The sequence below is a fragment of the Bombus pyrosoma genome, linkage group LG6 (assembly GCF_014825855.1).
Source record: "Bombus pyrosoma isolate SC7728 linkage group LG6, ASM1482585v1, whole genome shotgun sequence".
Lineage (NCBI taxonomy): Eukaryota > Metazoa > Arthropoda > Insecta > Hymenoptera > Apidae > Bombus > Bombus pyrosoma.
Genome location: NC_057775.1, coordinates 14706765 through 14723703, shown reverse-complemented (window position 1 = coordinate 14723703; position 16939 = coordinate 14706765). Strand labels below are relative to the sequence as shown.

At 37.3% G+C, this 16939-nt stretch overlaps 3 protein-coding genes across 7 annotated transcripts in view; 1 reads left to right on the top strand and 2 right to left on the bottom strand.

Annotated features, from left to right (window-relative positions):
- LOC122568477 (ubiquitin-like protein 3) overlaps positions 1 to 7770 on the bottom strand; it is a 113162-nt gene extending 105392 nt beyond the window's left edge. The window contains exon 1 of the mRNA XM_043728233.1: positions 7351 to 7770. Coding sequence (XP_043584168.1) covers positions 7351 to 7380 — 30 coding nt within the window. The 5' untranslated portion in view covers positions 7381 to 7770. The remainder of the gene's footprint in view (positions 1 to 7350) is intronic.
- A 154-nt stretch (positions 7771 to 7924) lies between these two features.
- LOC122568472 (tetratricopeptide repeat protein 5-like) lies at positions 7925 to 11711 on the top strand. The gene is made up of 8 exons (XM_043728225.1): positions 7925 to 8385; positions 8600 to 8950; positions 9042 to 9284; positions 9355 to 9408; positions 9487 to 9672; positions 9813 to 9985; positions 10079 to 10223; positions 10294 to 11711. The coding sequence occupies exons 1-8, from the start codon at positions 8302 to 8304 to the stop codon at positions 10411 to 10413; spliced, it is 1356 nt and encodes a 451-aa protein (XP_043584160.1). The 5' UTR covers positions 7925 to 8301; the 3' UTR covers positions 10414 to 11711.
- The window catches only part of LOC122568474 (torso-like protein), a 33042-nt gene continuing 27241 nt past the window's right edge, over positions 11139 to 16939 (bottom strand). For 3 of the 5 annotated variants that reach the window (XM_043728227.1, XM_043728231.1, XM_043728228.1), the window contains 2 exons: positions 13318 to 13981; positions 11139 to 12390 (listed from right to left, as the gene is read on the bottom strand). In XM_043728227.1, coding sequence (XP_043584162.1) covers positions 11995 to 12390; positions 13318 to 13953 — 1032 coding nt within the window. In that variant the 5' untranslated portion in view covers positions 13954 to 13981 and the 3' untranslated portion in view covers positions 11139 to 11994. The other 2 variants (XM_043728230.1, XM_043728229.1) reach the window with 2 other exon arrangements.

Below are 16939 nucleotides of genomic sequence, written 5' to 3'. Positions count from 1 at the left end.
CGAACGCGTCTCCCCGCGATTGGTCGAAGATACAATCGTTTCAATGGGTATTTTTCATAGATTCGATACAATCAGAATAATAAGCACGCGTGAATTTTCGCACGTTCGCGGGGAGACGCGATCTCGGAGAAGCGCGCCAACGAGAGTCGTAAATTCCCGTTACGATTGACTAATCGACGCCACGAATCGTACGATCCCTTATTTCTTGTGGGATAATAAGGGTGATTAATTGAAATAACGCTGCGATTAACAGGTTACTATATATTTAATCGATCCAACAACTTCGGTGTTATACAATAGTGAATGTTTGACTGTACAACGACGAGTTAGTACGATGTAAGATTCTTTGCGTGTCGTTTCGTATGATGATATCGACAGACTCTATTCGCAGGAGATCGACCGAACACTTATTGACGACTTGAAGACTTGATCGAGAGTTGATCGAGAGTTGGTGATGACTTGACCGAGAATGACGTAGCGTTGACTGCTTGACCACTTGCTCGATAAGTTGATGACGACTTGACCCAGAGTGTAGAACTGTTGACGACTGCTTGAGCACTTGCTCGAGAGGTTAAACTGCTCTTAAGGTGTCTCGGAGGAAAGCTTGGTGTGGGTGTACCCTTTGACCGAAGAACGCGAATTCGTTGTTCACACTTTTCATCCAGAAAGTGAGGGTAACGATCCGCGATGCCGATTGGTTATGACCCATTCTGATGAACAGGATATGCAGAAGTCTCCCACCAACGGAGAGCGGGGGTGGACTTTGCTCCTGACGAAAGAAACAGCCTTTTCCGATGGACATGTGTTAGCTTTTCCCATCTGGTGACTGTCCGCTTTCTCCGTGATTCTTAAGAGCGCCTAATAAACTCAAGGACTTTTCCAAGACCCAGCCATAAACTGAAAATACTTCTAGAATTAGAGAATTCTCCAGACATGCAATTTGACTGGCAAGTGGAAACAATGAAGCTGAAAGTTAGCGTCTTATGGTGGGTCCGTGGGTCCATTGAGAATCGGGAAGGCTGTAGGTTGGCCGTTGGCTGCCAGGTAGCGAGGGATGGCGTGCAGATGTCCCAGGCGACGTAACAACGCGGGTTTACAAATAGAATGAAATTTATAAACGAGGATTTATATCCAGAAGGAAACAGTTGGAAATCGATAAATTTACAAACGATCGTCACATGTACACAGTAGAATATGTTAATAATCTCGACCAGTCAGGATTTTACTTCTTTATTAAAATTCCAAGTACTAAACCCATCAAAATGTTCAATTTTCTAAGTTTGATAACAATGCATTTATTCGGCGGGTTTAGGTAACTTTCAGTCAAATTCTGTTTTAAGTTCTGTACGTTTCAAATTATTTATTTCGCTCCTGGAAACACGTAAACTTTAAATTCTGTCTAATTTTACGACCATACTGTTACATCTTTTGCACCAACTATACCAGAGGGAACCGCCACTGGTTTATTGTATGAGTTTGCAGATATATACATCATTTTCATTGTACCACTATGTTCTCCACGCCACGGCCCTATCTTTCTTTTCTTTTTCCCTCTCTCGTAAGAAAAGAAACACATTCTTTTTGTTCTTTAATCGACCTTGACCGTGCTTTGCTCGATAGCCACACGACAATGGCGTGTCTGAACGCGTTCTTCGAATCTTTTCGAGCTCGATGCCAAACGAGACGTTCGAATCAACTTGATAAATCACGTACCTCGATTCGAAGCAGCGTATTCAGCGAAAAACGAAAGAATCGGTAGCCAGCGCGGTTGGAAACTACGTAAATCATTTTAAGTGATTTTAATGACGTAGAAGAGAAAATTGGTCGGATTAGGTTCGTTTGCCGGTTCGTGGTTACAAGTTGTACGCTTCATTCGTTCTAGGTGCTTTGACCAATTATGTCTAGACTCGTCGGACCCTAAATATGGTTGCCACCTACGGTAAATGGAAGCCGAGGATGCGTGGTCTTCTTTTTCAAAGCGATACGAGCTAGCTTGGAAAAATAACTTGGAAAATTCGAAAAATGCACGGTCGTTAGTAAAGAAATAAATGATCGAGCAGTTGTAGACTGTGGATATTTTTAGAAATTCCTATTTTTGCGAGTATAATTAAAACAAAATGAAAATTAGGTAGAAAATTATTTTATCTACCAAATGTTATAAGAAGCAATATATTTTAGACGTTTTATATATTTTTGCATATCGTGTGAATTTCCTGTATATTTTTGCATCCTCAATCTTCTCGTAAATGCATGAAAATTCGCAATCTATCGATTAGCGTAGTTTTCGAAGGTGAATTTGACCTGAGTCAATTTTTTTCTTTTTTTTTTTTTTGTCATATAATGCACAGCTGTTTCGAAATCGATTAGTTTTCCATTTTTAAAAGCTGCGTCGATCTTGCGAAAGATATTTTAGAAACTAATTGCCTCTCAGTGTCTCGTTGCAAATTCACATTTCTTATCTTTTTGCTTTTAATGAGAAGCTTCTCAAGAAGAACGAGGGTAACAGAAGGATAGTTCACATCCTTCACAATTTGTAAAGCTTTTTGGGGCGATGAAAGAATCGCTGGATTGGAAATGACAAAAGGACCATAACAAAAACGATACGTCGAAGATGAACTGGAGTATAAGAACAGAGGAATAATACACGTGTAAACATAACTTCCGAATATCAATCCACAAAATAAACATTGCAAAGGTGACGAAAAAATAAAGCTGACCCCATACAATGAATCAATCTATCGGATGCTTGTTTTATTGTATGCTATTTCAAAACGTAAATATTACGTGGTAGCTGTTGTACACAGCACCAGAATAACATTTTCCGTCGAGAGTCGAGTTTTAAATAAAACTGTGATATATGTACATGGCTTTACATATTTCACAAGGCCCGATACAAACTTAATAAATTCCACGCATACGACAAATAACTTTAACGAATGAAGGATCGGGAATTATAGTCAGTCAATCATCCATCACTACTTTTCACGAGACGATGTTGTACGTTTATTATTAGAAGAAATTTATTATATTACGAAACACACCGTAAAATATATTAGAAATATATTTAAAAAATTACAAAATATATTCAAGAATGAGCTTATAATTTAATTAATTATAAAACTTAAGGGGTGATGCTTCTAAGAGTTGGAATAATAAAAAGAAAAAAAGAAACTCCATAACCCATGACTTACGTATAACTCGTAATATTATTAATTCGTAAATAATTGCGCAAGAGAACCCTAATCTTGGTATATCATTGGAACTAACGAATATCGGACCGAAAGCGAAGATTTTAATGTTTTCCCATGAAAGCGTCGGCCACAGGGTGAAATAATTAAGTGACGGAGTATCTTTGGCGGGATAGCGGGTGAAAGGAGTCGCGTTGCTTGTCCTGGTGGTATCCAGGGCCGGAATGGTAGCTCGCCATGAATTCCAATTTGCACGATTAATTGTAACGAAACTAAGCTTCTACGACCCGCAATTCTCCGTGGAAAACATTTCTTAATTGAAAACTCGCCGTCAGCCTAGCGGAACAGCCTGCCATTTCATTTTTCTGCAATTATCGCGAACCGAGACCAGAATAAATTACCGGAATTCTTGTCTATTTTAAGTACCGGCTACGGGAAGTACGGACGATCGATTTCTGTTATACACACTTGACTTTAACACAATCATTTACAATGTTGTAACAGTCTAATAATCGAAAAGTAATGATATACGCATTGGCAAATCATAATTTATTACAAAATAGCTCGAATAGTCGAATAAATATTCTCACGACTAATTGTATCTTCTAAATATCTTCCGGATGATATATAGACAAATTATACCGAAAAGTTCGTCTATTGGGTTGACAATTGTCAATGGGTGGTATTGGCAACTAAGTGGTTGCGGATTTTGTCAATGAGTGGTATTAACAAAGTTACGCAATCACTTAGTTACCAACCCAATAGACGAATTTCTCGGTACAATTTGTCTACATATCATCGGGAAGATATTTGGAACATACAATTAGTTGCGGATTTTGTCAATGGGTGGTATTGACAAAATCCGCAGCCACTTAGTTGCCAACCCAATAACTTCAAATACGATCTCTCTCTCTCTCTCTCTCTCTGTTAAGTCGCGCAAGACATCTGCACTCCATCCCGCGCTGCTTGACCACCGACGGTCTACGCACCGTCCTTCCGACCCTCAATAAATCCAAGGACCCACCGTAAAACGTTAACATTTTAACGTCATTGTTTCGATATGTTTTCACTTCACATGTTTGGCTTGAAGGAATTCGTCATCATAGAAATATTTTCGGTATATAGCTGGTACTTAAAACGGTCCTTGGGTTTATTATACGTTCTTACAAATTACGGAGAAAGCAGGTAGTCACCTAACGAAAAAAGTGGAACAATGTCTAACAGAAAAGCCGATTTTTCCTATGAATAAAGTCGACCCCGAGTCACGCCGATCGGAGGCTTCCTCCTCCAATCGTCTTGTGTTCACGTGAGCTATAACCAATGGTCATCGTAGATCGTTGCCCTCACTCTGTTAACGAAAAGTGTGAGCAACGAATCCGTTTTCTTAGTTCAAAAGACCGAGAGAGCGGTCACTCTCTCCGCTCTCCTTCTCAAGCTCTAGAACGGTCAAATTCATCTCCTCGATTCGTATTCGTCAATCACGCTGTATCTCTTTAGTGTATTAAGTACTGCAAATATACAAATTTATAACCCTGTAAATCGCAGCGTTATACCACAACAACTACCCCTATTATCCTAACCGAAATAAGGGGATCGATCTATTCGTGGTATCGATTCTTGCAATCGTAACGGGAATTTTACGACTCCCGTTGACGCGTATTCTCGCGACCGCGTCTCCCCGCGATTGGTCAAAAATACACTTTCTCTCTCTCTCTCTCTCTGATACGAAACGATCATCGCGACAGTCTTTCGACAATACACACATAGGAAATATAATCTACACCGTTAGGTGCGACCGGATAATGCGTTTCTTTCCACCTCTGAACACGAAACCGCGCGAAACCATGTCGAGCACGACCAAGTGTACACCGCATCGACGATTAATCACAAACAAGGGGATGGTTATGGTGGGACACGAAAATAGCCGGGAATGGCGTGCATAATTCGGTGGAAAAGGGGGCCACGCAAATATTTGCATCTATTTTACACACCATCGATGCTACTGAATTTTGGATGCGCGCTATTTTTAGCGGAATAGGCCGTGTGTGCCGATCTATTCTTTAGTAGTCCGTGGTCGCATGCGCCCCGTTTCCTTCCCGCAAGCCTTCATTTAGTAATATCGAGAGTCTTGATTCGAAACGCGAAACAAAAGCGAAAGAACACGAATCGATAGTAGACGGAAGGACATCGATTTACGCAAGCCGCGATATTTGCATTCGAAAGTCGGGTAAAATTAGTTTTCTAGCTAAGTCTCGTTCAATTGGTGTAATTTGTTACTCCGACAGGCATAGATAGCAACTTATTAAGAGGAAAGAGTAATATTTTAAGTTTCTTTTATTATTTACTTTCTCGTAAATGTTAAACTATTGCATAAAAGTATTTAATAAGAAAAAGCACACTTTTTCACTAGTAATTACCATTATTTCTATAATTTTCCGAAGGAAATATTCATTTTTTGTCTCGGAAGTTTGTAGCTCGCGTGAACGGTTATATTTACGTACGAATCTACGTTCTGATTTTGCGTAGGATAATTATCATCGTGTTTAGATGCTTCGTGCCCTTTTAGAGAATAATTCTGCATTTCTTCATTTAACAAAATATTTTTTGAGAGGTATTAACATTTCAGAAGATCGTATCAGGAACAAAAATCTCTTCTGAAATATTGCATTCTTAAGAAATGTTCTCAAGAAATCAACGTTATATTCCAATAAATATTATTTTGCCATCTTTCGGGTTCCGCATTTTTTATAAATAAAGTATGTCGAAAAAAGAAGAAAACATCTCAAACGATAGATACACAAAGAAAAACCGAGTAGAACAACGTTACTAAATAAATCAACTATCAGCTTCCGAAATATTCATGTACAATATTACTTCAACCGTGCAACCTATGAAAAAGAAAAGACTGGCCACTGCATACGTGTATTAGCTCTCGCTGTTCAATTTTCCCTAGAAACAAAAAATTTAAAAATCTCTAGAATCGACTTCAAACTACGTTTCCGATATAGACAGCGTATGCGACGCATCAAGTGCTCTAGCCGTCCCTGTGGTGCGATTGGTGCCAATTAAACAGTCTCGTTGGACCGACTACGAGTGCACTTGGTACGAGTAACGCGACAACTTTGTAAAAAAACGCGACGAATGGCCGCTCTGACGATGGTAGGCGATGGTAGGTGTATAATTCACAAAGCGTGGAGAACGTTCACGACTTTCACGACACGATTAATTTACATTGCTGTGGAAGAGGACGGAGGGGAGGGGGGATGGCGGGATGGAACGGCTCGGCAGCGTGAGCTCTTGACGCGAGAAGAAAGAAAACCGGCAAAACTCGTTGCAACAACGAGGATTGCGATCAAAGACAATCCTTTGTTGATTAATTAGCCGCCGGTGGAAGTTTATGATAATAGTCGATGGAACGACCATACGAGAGGAATAAAGTTAATAAATACATTTAAATATCTAGAACGCGAAGTACGTACTATCGATCAACGATCGATCAACGGTGTTTCAACTGTTTTAACATTGAAATCCCTACCATGGTAGTGAAATCGGCAGATCCATAATTTTTTCAGTAGTCTCGTACATTTACACGTATATAATAAATGTTTAAAGATAAATTATTAAAGATTTACGTATAGAATATTTCGTAAAATATGCGAAGGAGGATCTTACGTCCTTTTCAGTATGTGGTATCTCTTCCTAACACCTTTCACTTTGATTTCTTTAATAGAAATAATTACCGCGCGGGATTTACTTTCGACATTTAGTGGAATATACCTAAATCTTAGTTCTAAGTTTTCAACGAAATACATAGCTCCTAGTAAAACAAGTTAGAGGAAACAGATAAAGTATAATAAAAAAACAAAAGAGATACGTGTATCGCTAGTGCGAGGGTGTACAGTGTATATTGTATATCCGTTATTTAATCGAGGAAAAAGGCGGCCGATAGGCGCGAAGTGGCATCTCATTGATCCAGCTATAATTTTACGCATTGATGGTCGAATGGCCGTGACTTAGTGAATAAAAGTACGACTAAGTAAAACGTAGCTGTACGATGGTTATCGAACGGTAACTGGAGATTGCGTTGGATGCGAAGGATAAAGGAGAAAGAGGAGGCGGAAGGGTGCGGTAGACATATTAGAGCAAGTGACAAGAGACTCACCTTGTCTGAGGGTATGTTGCGCGAACTCATCGTAGATGGTGGCAAAGGGTGGTCGCAGGAAATCCAGAGGCCGTCCGTAATTTGACCCAAAGGTGACTTTCCGAATGGCACAGGTATTCAACAAACTGATGACAGCGATGAAAAGCCAGTGTGCGACGCACTTACTCGATGAAAACACACTCACGCACAGCTCACTATTCCGGGACCATTTCGGCCCGAGCCTTCCGCTGCCCGATCACACACTCCGACACCTGTCGTTACTTGTACATGTCGGGCGAAAAGTATTTGGGTAACATCTTGCGGATAATACACGGATAATACGCTCTGTAGTTTGCACCGCACGCACCCACCGTCCCAGTCTCAGAGCCAAACACATAAAATGGCGATCCTGAGACGATGCAACCTTCTGGGGAAGCTTCGGTCACAGAGTACGCGATTGCACTAGTCACACTCAGTGGACGTTCGTGACAGGTGGCAGTGGGAGAAGCGCCAGTAACGCCACTCCCGGTGTATACCTGTATTACATCTATAAAATTAAATTTAGGAGATCTATGTGAACGAGACTTGTGAAAAACATGTGAAAAATCATAAATTGAAAACTATTTTTACGTATTATTTTCATCGTACTGATATTGTTGTAATATTGCAGAACTAAGATTTTAGTAATTGTGATTTCATCCGTTGAGAATAAATCAATCGATAATGAATCATTTTAATTTTATTGTGGATAGTACTTTACACTAGTTTGCATTAATGTTACGATATAACCTCTTTCGTTGTATTGCGAGCGTTAAAATTTTGACAGTTTCCGAATGATAGATTGTATTCTACTGTTGCAGCGTTAGTTCGCATGTATAACATTGTAAATTATGTATAAAAGTAGAAACTCAGTGTGTATCTGACGCACAATGAAATTACTGTGATAAGCAGTTTATGAAAGTATTTTAAAAAATGTCCGCAATTATAGATGATAAAGTGGTTGCAGGAGCGAAATCCGCAAACATTGTTAAAGAAGACCCCATTGTAGCATTGACGGTATACACACCGTTTTAATAACAGAACTTAAACAATTAATTGATTTAGTTATATTCTTTCCTTTATTGATGTGCAGAAAATAACCTTTTTCCTTCGTTTCCTTGTAATTTAGTAAACCAGCTTTAATATTTATAGAAAGATATGATTTCATCGTTAAATTTACGTTTACCTTTATTTTCTATTTCTGTGACGCTTATTTATGTATTTATTTTAGGAAAAAGTAAATGCATTATATTTTTTTCGAGATCACTATTTTGAAAATCATTCTATCGAAGAAGCCATTAAAAAGAATGGTGATGTAGAAAAAGAAATGAAAGATACTTTAAGTAAACTCGATGAATGTAAAGGATATGAAATTGATGGATCACGAGCAAAATATTATTACCTAAAAGGAAAAGCTTTAAATGTTACAGAACGTTTTATACCACAAGCAGAAGAGTTATTAACAAAAGCAGTAAAATTAGAACCTAACTTAGTAGAAGCATGGAATGAATTAGGAGAATGTTATTGGAAAAACGATGATATTCAACAAGCAAAAAATTGTTTTGTTGGAGCTTTACGCCATGTAAAATTTCTTTTCTTACTCTTATCCATTACCATCTTCCCGCTTTATAATTGTGTAATGTATAATTGAAATGCAATAATAAATATTGTAGGGTAGAAATAAAGTATCCTTAAGAAATTTATCGATGGTACTCAGACAAGAACCAGTCCCTAATACTGAACAACGAATACAAAATATACAGAAGGGAGTGGAATATGCTAAGGAAGCAGTCAGTCTTGATACATCAGATGGTATTTCTTGGGCAATCTTAGGAAATGCTTATTTGTCTTCCTTTTTTACAATAGCACAAAATCCTGCAACTTTACGACTTTGCATGTCAGCTTATACACAAGCAGTAAGTTAGATTATGACAATTTTAAACTTTCATCATTGGCTAGCAATAAACATATTGGAATTGTTTTTAGGAAAAAGATATTGTAGCAGGAAGTAATCCTGATTTATTTCACAATAAGGCAGTGGTAAGCATTTTATTATCTCCGATACAATATCAATGAACTTTAATTTCTAGTATTCATGTAAATAAATTACAACAATAGGCCTTAAAGTATCAAGAAGAATATAGTTTAGCATTAAAATCTTTTGAGAGGGCAATACTACTAGATCCAGTATGGGAAACACCTCATAACAAAAGGGATGAATTGTTACAATATTTAAAAGATGTACAAAATTCAGTAAATAATAATGGAAGAGTAAAACCGAAAAGATTGTACCAAATGATAAGGGTATCTAAATTTTTTAAATAATATATTTGTTTTTATAATGACAATGTGATTTCAAGATGTGTTTCATTTTATAAGATTCTATAAACTTAATACATGATGCTGGTACCTATACATATTTATAGGTTTCTGATTAAATGTAGGCATTGGATGTTAAACATTTGGGACCATACAAAGGTGGCTCTTTCACATCTGGCCAAAAGACTGTAAAATTAGATTTAGTATTACTTAAAGACCTAGCCCTCGGGCTAAATCCAGAAAAAGTTATATTTGGGAAAGTAGTATGTTGGATACAAGACACCGATTGTGTACCTTTGTAAGTTTGTTTTTCAGTTTCCTTACTTTAATTACAACAAACAAGGAATGTAATTTATGATCATGATTAACAAATACGTATTCAATATTTTAGCGCGTTTTGTCTCGTGGACGAAGAAAAAATGTGTATTGCTGTAACAGTATACAATCTTGCTAAAGGTCGTGGAGTAACCGTAGGAGATTCTGTTGCTATACCTGAACCATGTGTGATTCATCATAAGTTTTCTTATCTCAATAACGTTAGTATTATTGTACTGATATATATGCTTCTGTTAAAATTAACGGTTATACAACTATATACTTTTTCAGGATTTTGACTTCAAATCTATACGCGTCGAAACTCCAGTTATATTGGTTGTTAATGGAAGAAAATTAGGTAGAGAGCAACAAGCATCTGCAAAATTGCACACCTTTAAAAAGACCGATTGAACTTAATGCACAAATGTTCGTTTACGAATTTATAGCGAAACGTAGCTAGTGATGAGATTTCCTTTTATCTCGACTTTAAATCAATATCACTGTTAATAGACAATGTGATATTCGAATTTTGAATCTGAGTATTAATATAGTATATGAATAGAATCGAATAATCTTACCACAGTCAATATTTCTGGAGATAGGTCAATCCATTTACAATTGTTGCGCATTTCCTTAGAAGAATGTCATGCAAGTTAGAAACGATGAAATTTAAAAAAGAAGCCTGTCTTTTTACACAGAACTTCGTTCATAAGTATCGTTATATTTTGTTTGTAATATGTTAATTCGCAGAGAAGCTTGAAGAATCCGAATTTATCGATTTATATAAAATTTTGTATATACATAATAAAACGCACTTCACTTAAATGATTGTATCTTGTACAATTTTAATCGCACTCCTGGATGCGATCTAATAAGCAATAGAAACTTTACATATAGTATATCTACAAAATTTTATAAGAACAAGTGAGTACGCATTCTTCAAGTTTCTTTCGTCAGCTCAAAAGTCAGTTCCAGAATATAGAATATATAATCGAATTTTGTATAAAAATACTAATTTTCACAATACACCTAGGTGTAGTTTTAATCTTCAAACAAATAATTTTCTTTTAAAAAATATTTAAACGTTCTGGAATTTTTTTATATAGTTATAGTTCTTTAAGAGGAAAGACAAAAGATAAGCAAGCATAAAAATAAGATATAATAACATTTAATGCTTAACAAGATCAAATAAACTGACTTTTTCTATAATTTTTATTCATCAGTCGTTCCATCGTGCCAATAAAATAACTTTTGTTCGTTCGTTCGAAACATACAAACTAACCATTCTTTTATACTCGAATACTTATATCGATTCATTTCGATAAAAAAAAAAGAAACGGTAACGTCCATAAGTTCGTAAGGATAGAACGTATTATAAAATACACAATGCGTAGATTTATTTTTAAAAACATCGGTTTATCAAAGTTCGAACACGCTCGAGAAGAAAATCAACGCGAGAAAGAAGAAAAAAGATCACGAGTTCTGTTTCTGCGTTTGTCGCTACGCCCTTGAAGAGCTTAAACGGGAATGCAACATAAATTTATTAAACCGGTATCAAAAGCGAAACGACAAACATGGAAGCAGGACGTCGCGCATTTTTCAGTCACTTATACGAAAATTGCTTGTGATGTACATATATATTTAAAACGTTTGTATAAAAATGTTTTCTATTATCGATTATAATATAATAAATACTTATTTAATAATAATATAGTAGTTGGGCGTTTCTCTATGAAAATCTAGCATCCGTTTGACGGAGAAACAATAGTGAACTTCCAGCGGACCGTGACTAACGACTCTTCGAGCACTAGGAATCGTTTCACAACGACGAATGATCGTTTCACGTCGAAGTCATCGGCCGACGTCTTCTAAATTAAATACGTATGCGTATACGCGTGGTCTTCCACGTACAGATCATACCGGTACGTAATTTTACGTAAGTGAAACGGAGGTGTATCAATGTTCTCCTTTCGGGACATGTCTCGTTCTACTTCACATGTTCACCTCCCATAACTTAAAGTAATTGTCGATCACCTCGAGGAACCACTCACGTCGTTGAGGATCTTTGAAGATCGGCGCGAGCGTCTTCAATTGAAGCTGTAGTAACGCTTCGTTCTCCAACAAACCGTCCAGTTGCTTTAGCAACATCGCATCACCGTGTAATTTCAGCAAGCTGGCATACGAGAAAATGTAGTATTGGTTTCGAAGCCGTTCTACCGCCCAAGCCTCGACGGTGCGGTTTCCGCTCGCTGCTTGTATCGAGCCCATGTGCTCCGCGTACCACGGCGAAAAATAGTTGCTCAACTCGATATTCGATAAATCTGCTACACCACGGGTCTTTAGCCGCTCTTTGATACGTAGATATGCTTGTTGCGTATACACGAACACCTAGAAGGAATAAAAACACTTTTAAAATTTTAAGGTAGGTACATATAATTTAGCACAAGGAATCAAGGAAAGGTGAAAAAGGTAAATCTACATAGAGAAAGTACTTATATATAATTGCAGACTTTTCAAATTATCGATATTTTTACACTGCAACTTAAAATATTAAAATATTACAGAGAAGAAAGTTAAGTCGTCGACGAACAAATTTTATTGCCATCTTCTAATTTATTTTTCCCTGAAGCATCACTAGCCTTCTGCTCCCTCATACCATATCCTGTATAATACACATAGGATTTACGTTTGTAATTATCAAGGTAATCAACGAATTAACGATGGCCACTTATTTTTACATATCCTCTTCTTATTTCTAATACTTATTCCGAGTGTTCATCAGATTATTTGGTGTCGTCATTCTATTCGTAAACCTTGAAACTGGTCTTTAAGGTTTATACATTGGTAAGAGGCAGATAAAAGGGTACACATGTCTGTTTCTTCAGACTATAATTTTGATTGCGTGGGAGGAGCAAATAACCACTGAAGCAGGATTTCTTTGGTAACGTTTTGTAACGCGATGTGAGTGGAGATGGGTCGATGGTGCTAGCTAGAGATTCAAATTGATTCTCGGAAGTAAAGCTTGAAGCAATAAATTTTATGCACCCATAAATCATTGGTCTTGCGCAAGTAGTCAAGAAGAGATGTACCAAGGCTAAAGTATTTGTTGTTACACGCCAAGGATCGTCTGTGTAATTTTTCCCAGAAGAACGGACGAACGTTTGGTAAGATGAAATGATCGATGATCAAGGATCTAATTATTACCTAGAATGTTCTAAGTTCTATGATTTAGAGTTTCTACGTTTTACGATTTAATAACAAAACAGTTTAATAATAATAACTATACGCTGAAACAATGAACACAAACATCTTTACCTGATACAAAGAATTGCCAGTAACATAAGCAGCAATATAGTGCGATCCGAAGTGCTTGATGAACCGAACCACGCTGGCAGTATCTCCAACCGTAACGTTTTCTGTTTCCCGGAGAACAGCCTCGTCCAGAATCATCGAGTCTGCTGTAACAGCCAATTTCTGATTCTCACGGAACCTGGCAACGCGTACCAGCACGTAACAATGTTCACCGGTGATGAACGACGAGTTGATGCCCAAATGACGAGCAATGGCCGCCTTGGACCAGCTGGCGCTAAACGCTCGCCATGGCCTTTCCAGTCGTTCAAACGTGAAGTCCCGGAAGTAAGCTTGCAGAAGTTGACGAACATTATCGCAGAACTCCATATGAAAGTCTCCATCGAACACCGCTGCCTGTTGGCGTTGTTTGGTCGTTATGGGGGTTGGATTCCTGAAAACATCTAGGGTCGGTTCCCGGAAGATCCAAGTGTCGGTGTCGTTTCTGGGGACCACTCTCATGCTGATGCTGAGGTAACCGTAACGGCTGAAGATGTTGACGGCGCCGCCGAGACGCGGCCTCTGCGACCCGTTGCTGAGCCGTACACCAGCCAGCAACGCGATCATCCACGCCAGGAGCAAGAATCGCGTGCGTGACCACATCTCTCGCGGCTGCCTGCGGCGAAACCACCTGGAAACATACGACGAGATTGCTTCAACACTGAAATAATATTAAGTGCGTGATCTTATATTGTGGACTAGGATGAAAGAAGCTGGGAATATAAAGGAGTTTTGGTGAGCTGAAATCTTTCTTTATTGAGAAAGTTATATCGAGGATATATTTTTTTTGGACTGAAATAATGTTAGGCGTGAAGTTGAATGGAAGAAGCGGAGAGCACAAAGGATTTTTGGTGATCAGGAATCTGTATTTATTGAGAAGTTGTATGGAGAATAAATTAAAAAAAAAAAACAAAGAAAATGAGATAATATTGAATACAAAGTATGATGAAACTGGAAGTGTAAAGAATTTTTGAAAATCAAGAATCTTTATTGGTTATACGTAGAATAAGATGGGAGAAAGTGTTATAGAATGTAAAGAATCTTTAATGATCAGAGATTTTTACTTGTTGAGTGGGTTTTGATTAAAATTCAATTTCTGATGAAATTGAAAATAAAAATGAACAGTTTACATTTTCAAAAATCTAAATGCTGAGATAAATACAAGTTTAGAACACGAACGAACATTTACGCGTGGTTCTGAAAGAAGATGAGTTCCTCATATTGGAATCGTCGGCAAATATCGATTCCACTAATATAAAACATAAGAGGATTGTAATTTAGCGGATACCTAAGCCGACCGCGTTTCGCTTTGTAACGTCTTTGCAGATTCTTAACATTCCTTCGCTGGTGTTTCTTATCGTATCAACTTTCGCTAAAATCTCTGACATTGTAGGAACCGTTAAAATATGTTTCACTGGAATATGAAAGTTTGCTAAGTGCTTTTTATACAGATTCTACATTCATTAGAAACTTTCGATATTTCTTTGTTACGGTACTTAATTATTTCCATCTCATTATATGGTGCCAGATATAAACATAACAAACTTTAAACATTTATCTTCGAACGAGATATTTTTTCATTTTGAATATAATTTTCTACAAAATATACCAATCATGTAACAAATATAAATAAATATAATTAGAAACTAATTTTACGTACAAAACAAAGCAAGTATTCAAATATATTTTGAATATTCATTTAAAATTGTTCCAAAAAAAAAAAATGTTCAGAAAAAACTATGATCAATAGAAATAATGAAAATATCAAGAAACATCTTACAGAACCGATCCTCGAGACAAGTAGCAAACGACGCAAACTTCCTCACACCATCGACAACTTCATTCACAGTTTCGCGCCACAATTAATCGAAACTACTAATCCCGCGATATCAGAACTTGTTCAATATAAAAACAGATTATCATAAAAATTATACATATATGATACAAGACACACAAAATGTTACAAGTCCTTTTTAAAATGAACCTACAAGTGTCGGAACAACTCGTGTGCTCAGCTGGAATCTACCGGCGCTTCGAAACCGCGAGTGCACGCGCGACGCAACGAGTCCGCCGGTAGATCGCCACGAGTTATCTCGTTTTGTAGGTCTAGGTGCACATCGTCGAGGCATTTGCAGAAGCAGTACGTGGCCTTCATCCCCACCTGTCTACCGGGCAAACACGCTGGTCTAACGCGGTTCTCCAACGTGCGAAGTCAGGTCTCCATCGGCCGGACAAGTGTTTCAAGAAGTTCTACCCCTTCTTTACGGATCATATTGCTACCGTAATAGTTGCTACGTATTAGGTCATCCGAAAAGTTTCTTTCGTTTTATAAGGAAATAGTGGATGCACAAGATTTTCCGTTTTATATTATTTTATCGAACTACGTGTGATACATTTTGTTTTATCAAGATAACAATCACAACGTTTGACAGATTAGGTTTCATGTTTGTATAAAGATGCGTTGTGTGTAAAAGACGTGTCTGTAAAAGAAAGACACTTTTCGGACAAACTAATACAAGGAGTTCGCCGCGAATATTCGCTTCTGCCATAAAAGTCAACGTTAATTTTGCCAATGATACCTGGGCACCTTTAGTATTTGCGAAACCAAACAGTTAATAACAATTAACCAAGCGTTAATAACATTGTTTTATTACCAGATGAATATCATTGATTTCCAATCTCTCAAAATTTAGTCATTTGGTCTGTAGAATGTTTCTTCAGAGAAGAAGAACTTATCCATTTATATCTTCCAAAGCTTCGAGTCAAAGACTTTGAACTTGAGATCCTTCGACATTTATTATATAATTTGTTATTCATTGGTAAAATAGATATTCGTTATGAATGTCACATAACATTTTCAAGTTCTCACGAATTCTTCCATTCATGCGCATTCTGCGAGGCTGATGGAGCCTCGGCTTGATCCTCCTCTCAATTAACTTAAGACCCGTAAATTTTTTGTCTTTTGCAGGCTCGAGGAGGATATGCAAGGTTCCGGGCTGCGGTCACTCGTTCGTCTCGGTTGGCCGCGTGCACGCGAGCCCGTTCATCTTGATGAATGTCCACGCGACACGATTGATCGTTATGCACGCAGGCTACGATTTATGCACCGCTCTGTGTTAACGGTATATCGCTCGCGGACTGCGTTTGACAATGAAATGCCTCGAACCATTTACTTCCGTATTGATAATTGGAGAAGACGTAAAATTGCGGCGAAGATTAGTAAAAGGTGAGGCGCTTTAAAATTCGCTCATTTAATAAAAATAAAACTAAAACAAAAATTAGTTATGTAAATACATAAATCATGATAAAATAAATAAAAGATGATGACTTTTAATTTTTTTAACTATGCGTCATTTCGGAAAATCTGAAAAAATTATGAGTTAATACGTAAAATTATAAATGTTAAAAGGAAAATGTTAACAGTATAAGAAAGTAGTGGTCATTTTTTGGTGTGTTTGTGTGTGTGTATGATCGACCTTCATCGATATTCATAAACAGGATAGTAACAGGTTATTATAATTTCTCTGGTTATTAATTGCTTTACGACGTAATTATTAAATTACGTATTTGCGTAAGAAGAGTTTTTTTC

Bases quoted from the DNA above. Each gene is read 5' to 3' on its own strand.
- LOC122568472 (XM_043728225.1), top strand. From the start codon at position 8,302: ATGTCCGCAATTATAGATGATAAAGTGGTTGCAGGAGCGAAATCCGCA. The intron at 9,409-9,486 runs GTAAGCATTTTA...TTACAACAATAG, and splicing joins TATTTCACAATAAGGCAGTG to GCCTTAAAGTATCAAGAAGA. The intron at 10,224-10,293 runs GTTAGTATTATT...ATACTTTTTCAG, and splicing joins AGTTTTCTTATCTCAATAAC to GATTTTGACTTCAAATCTAT.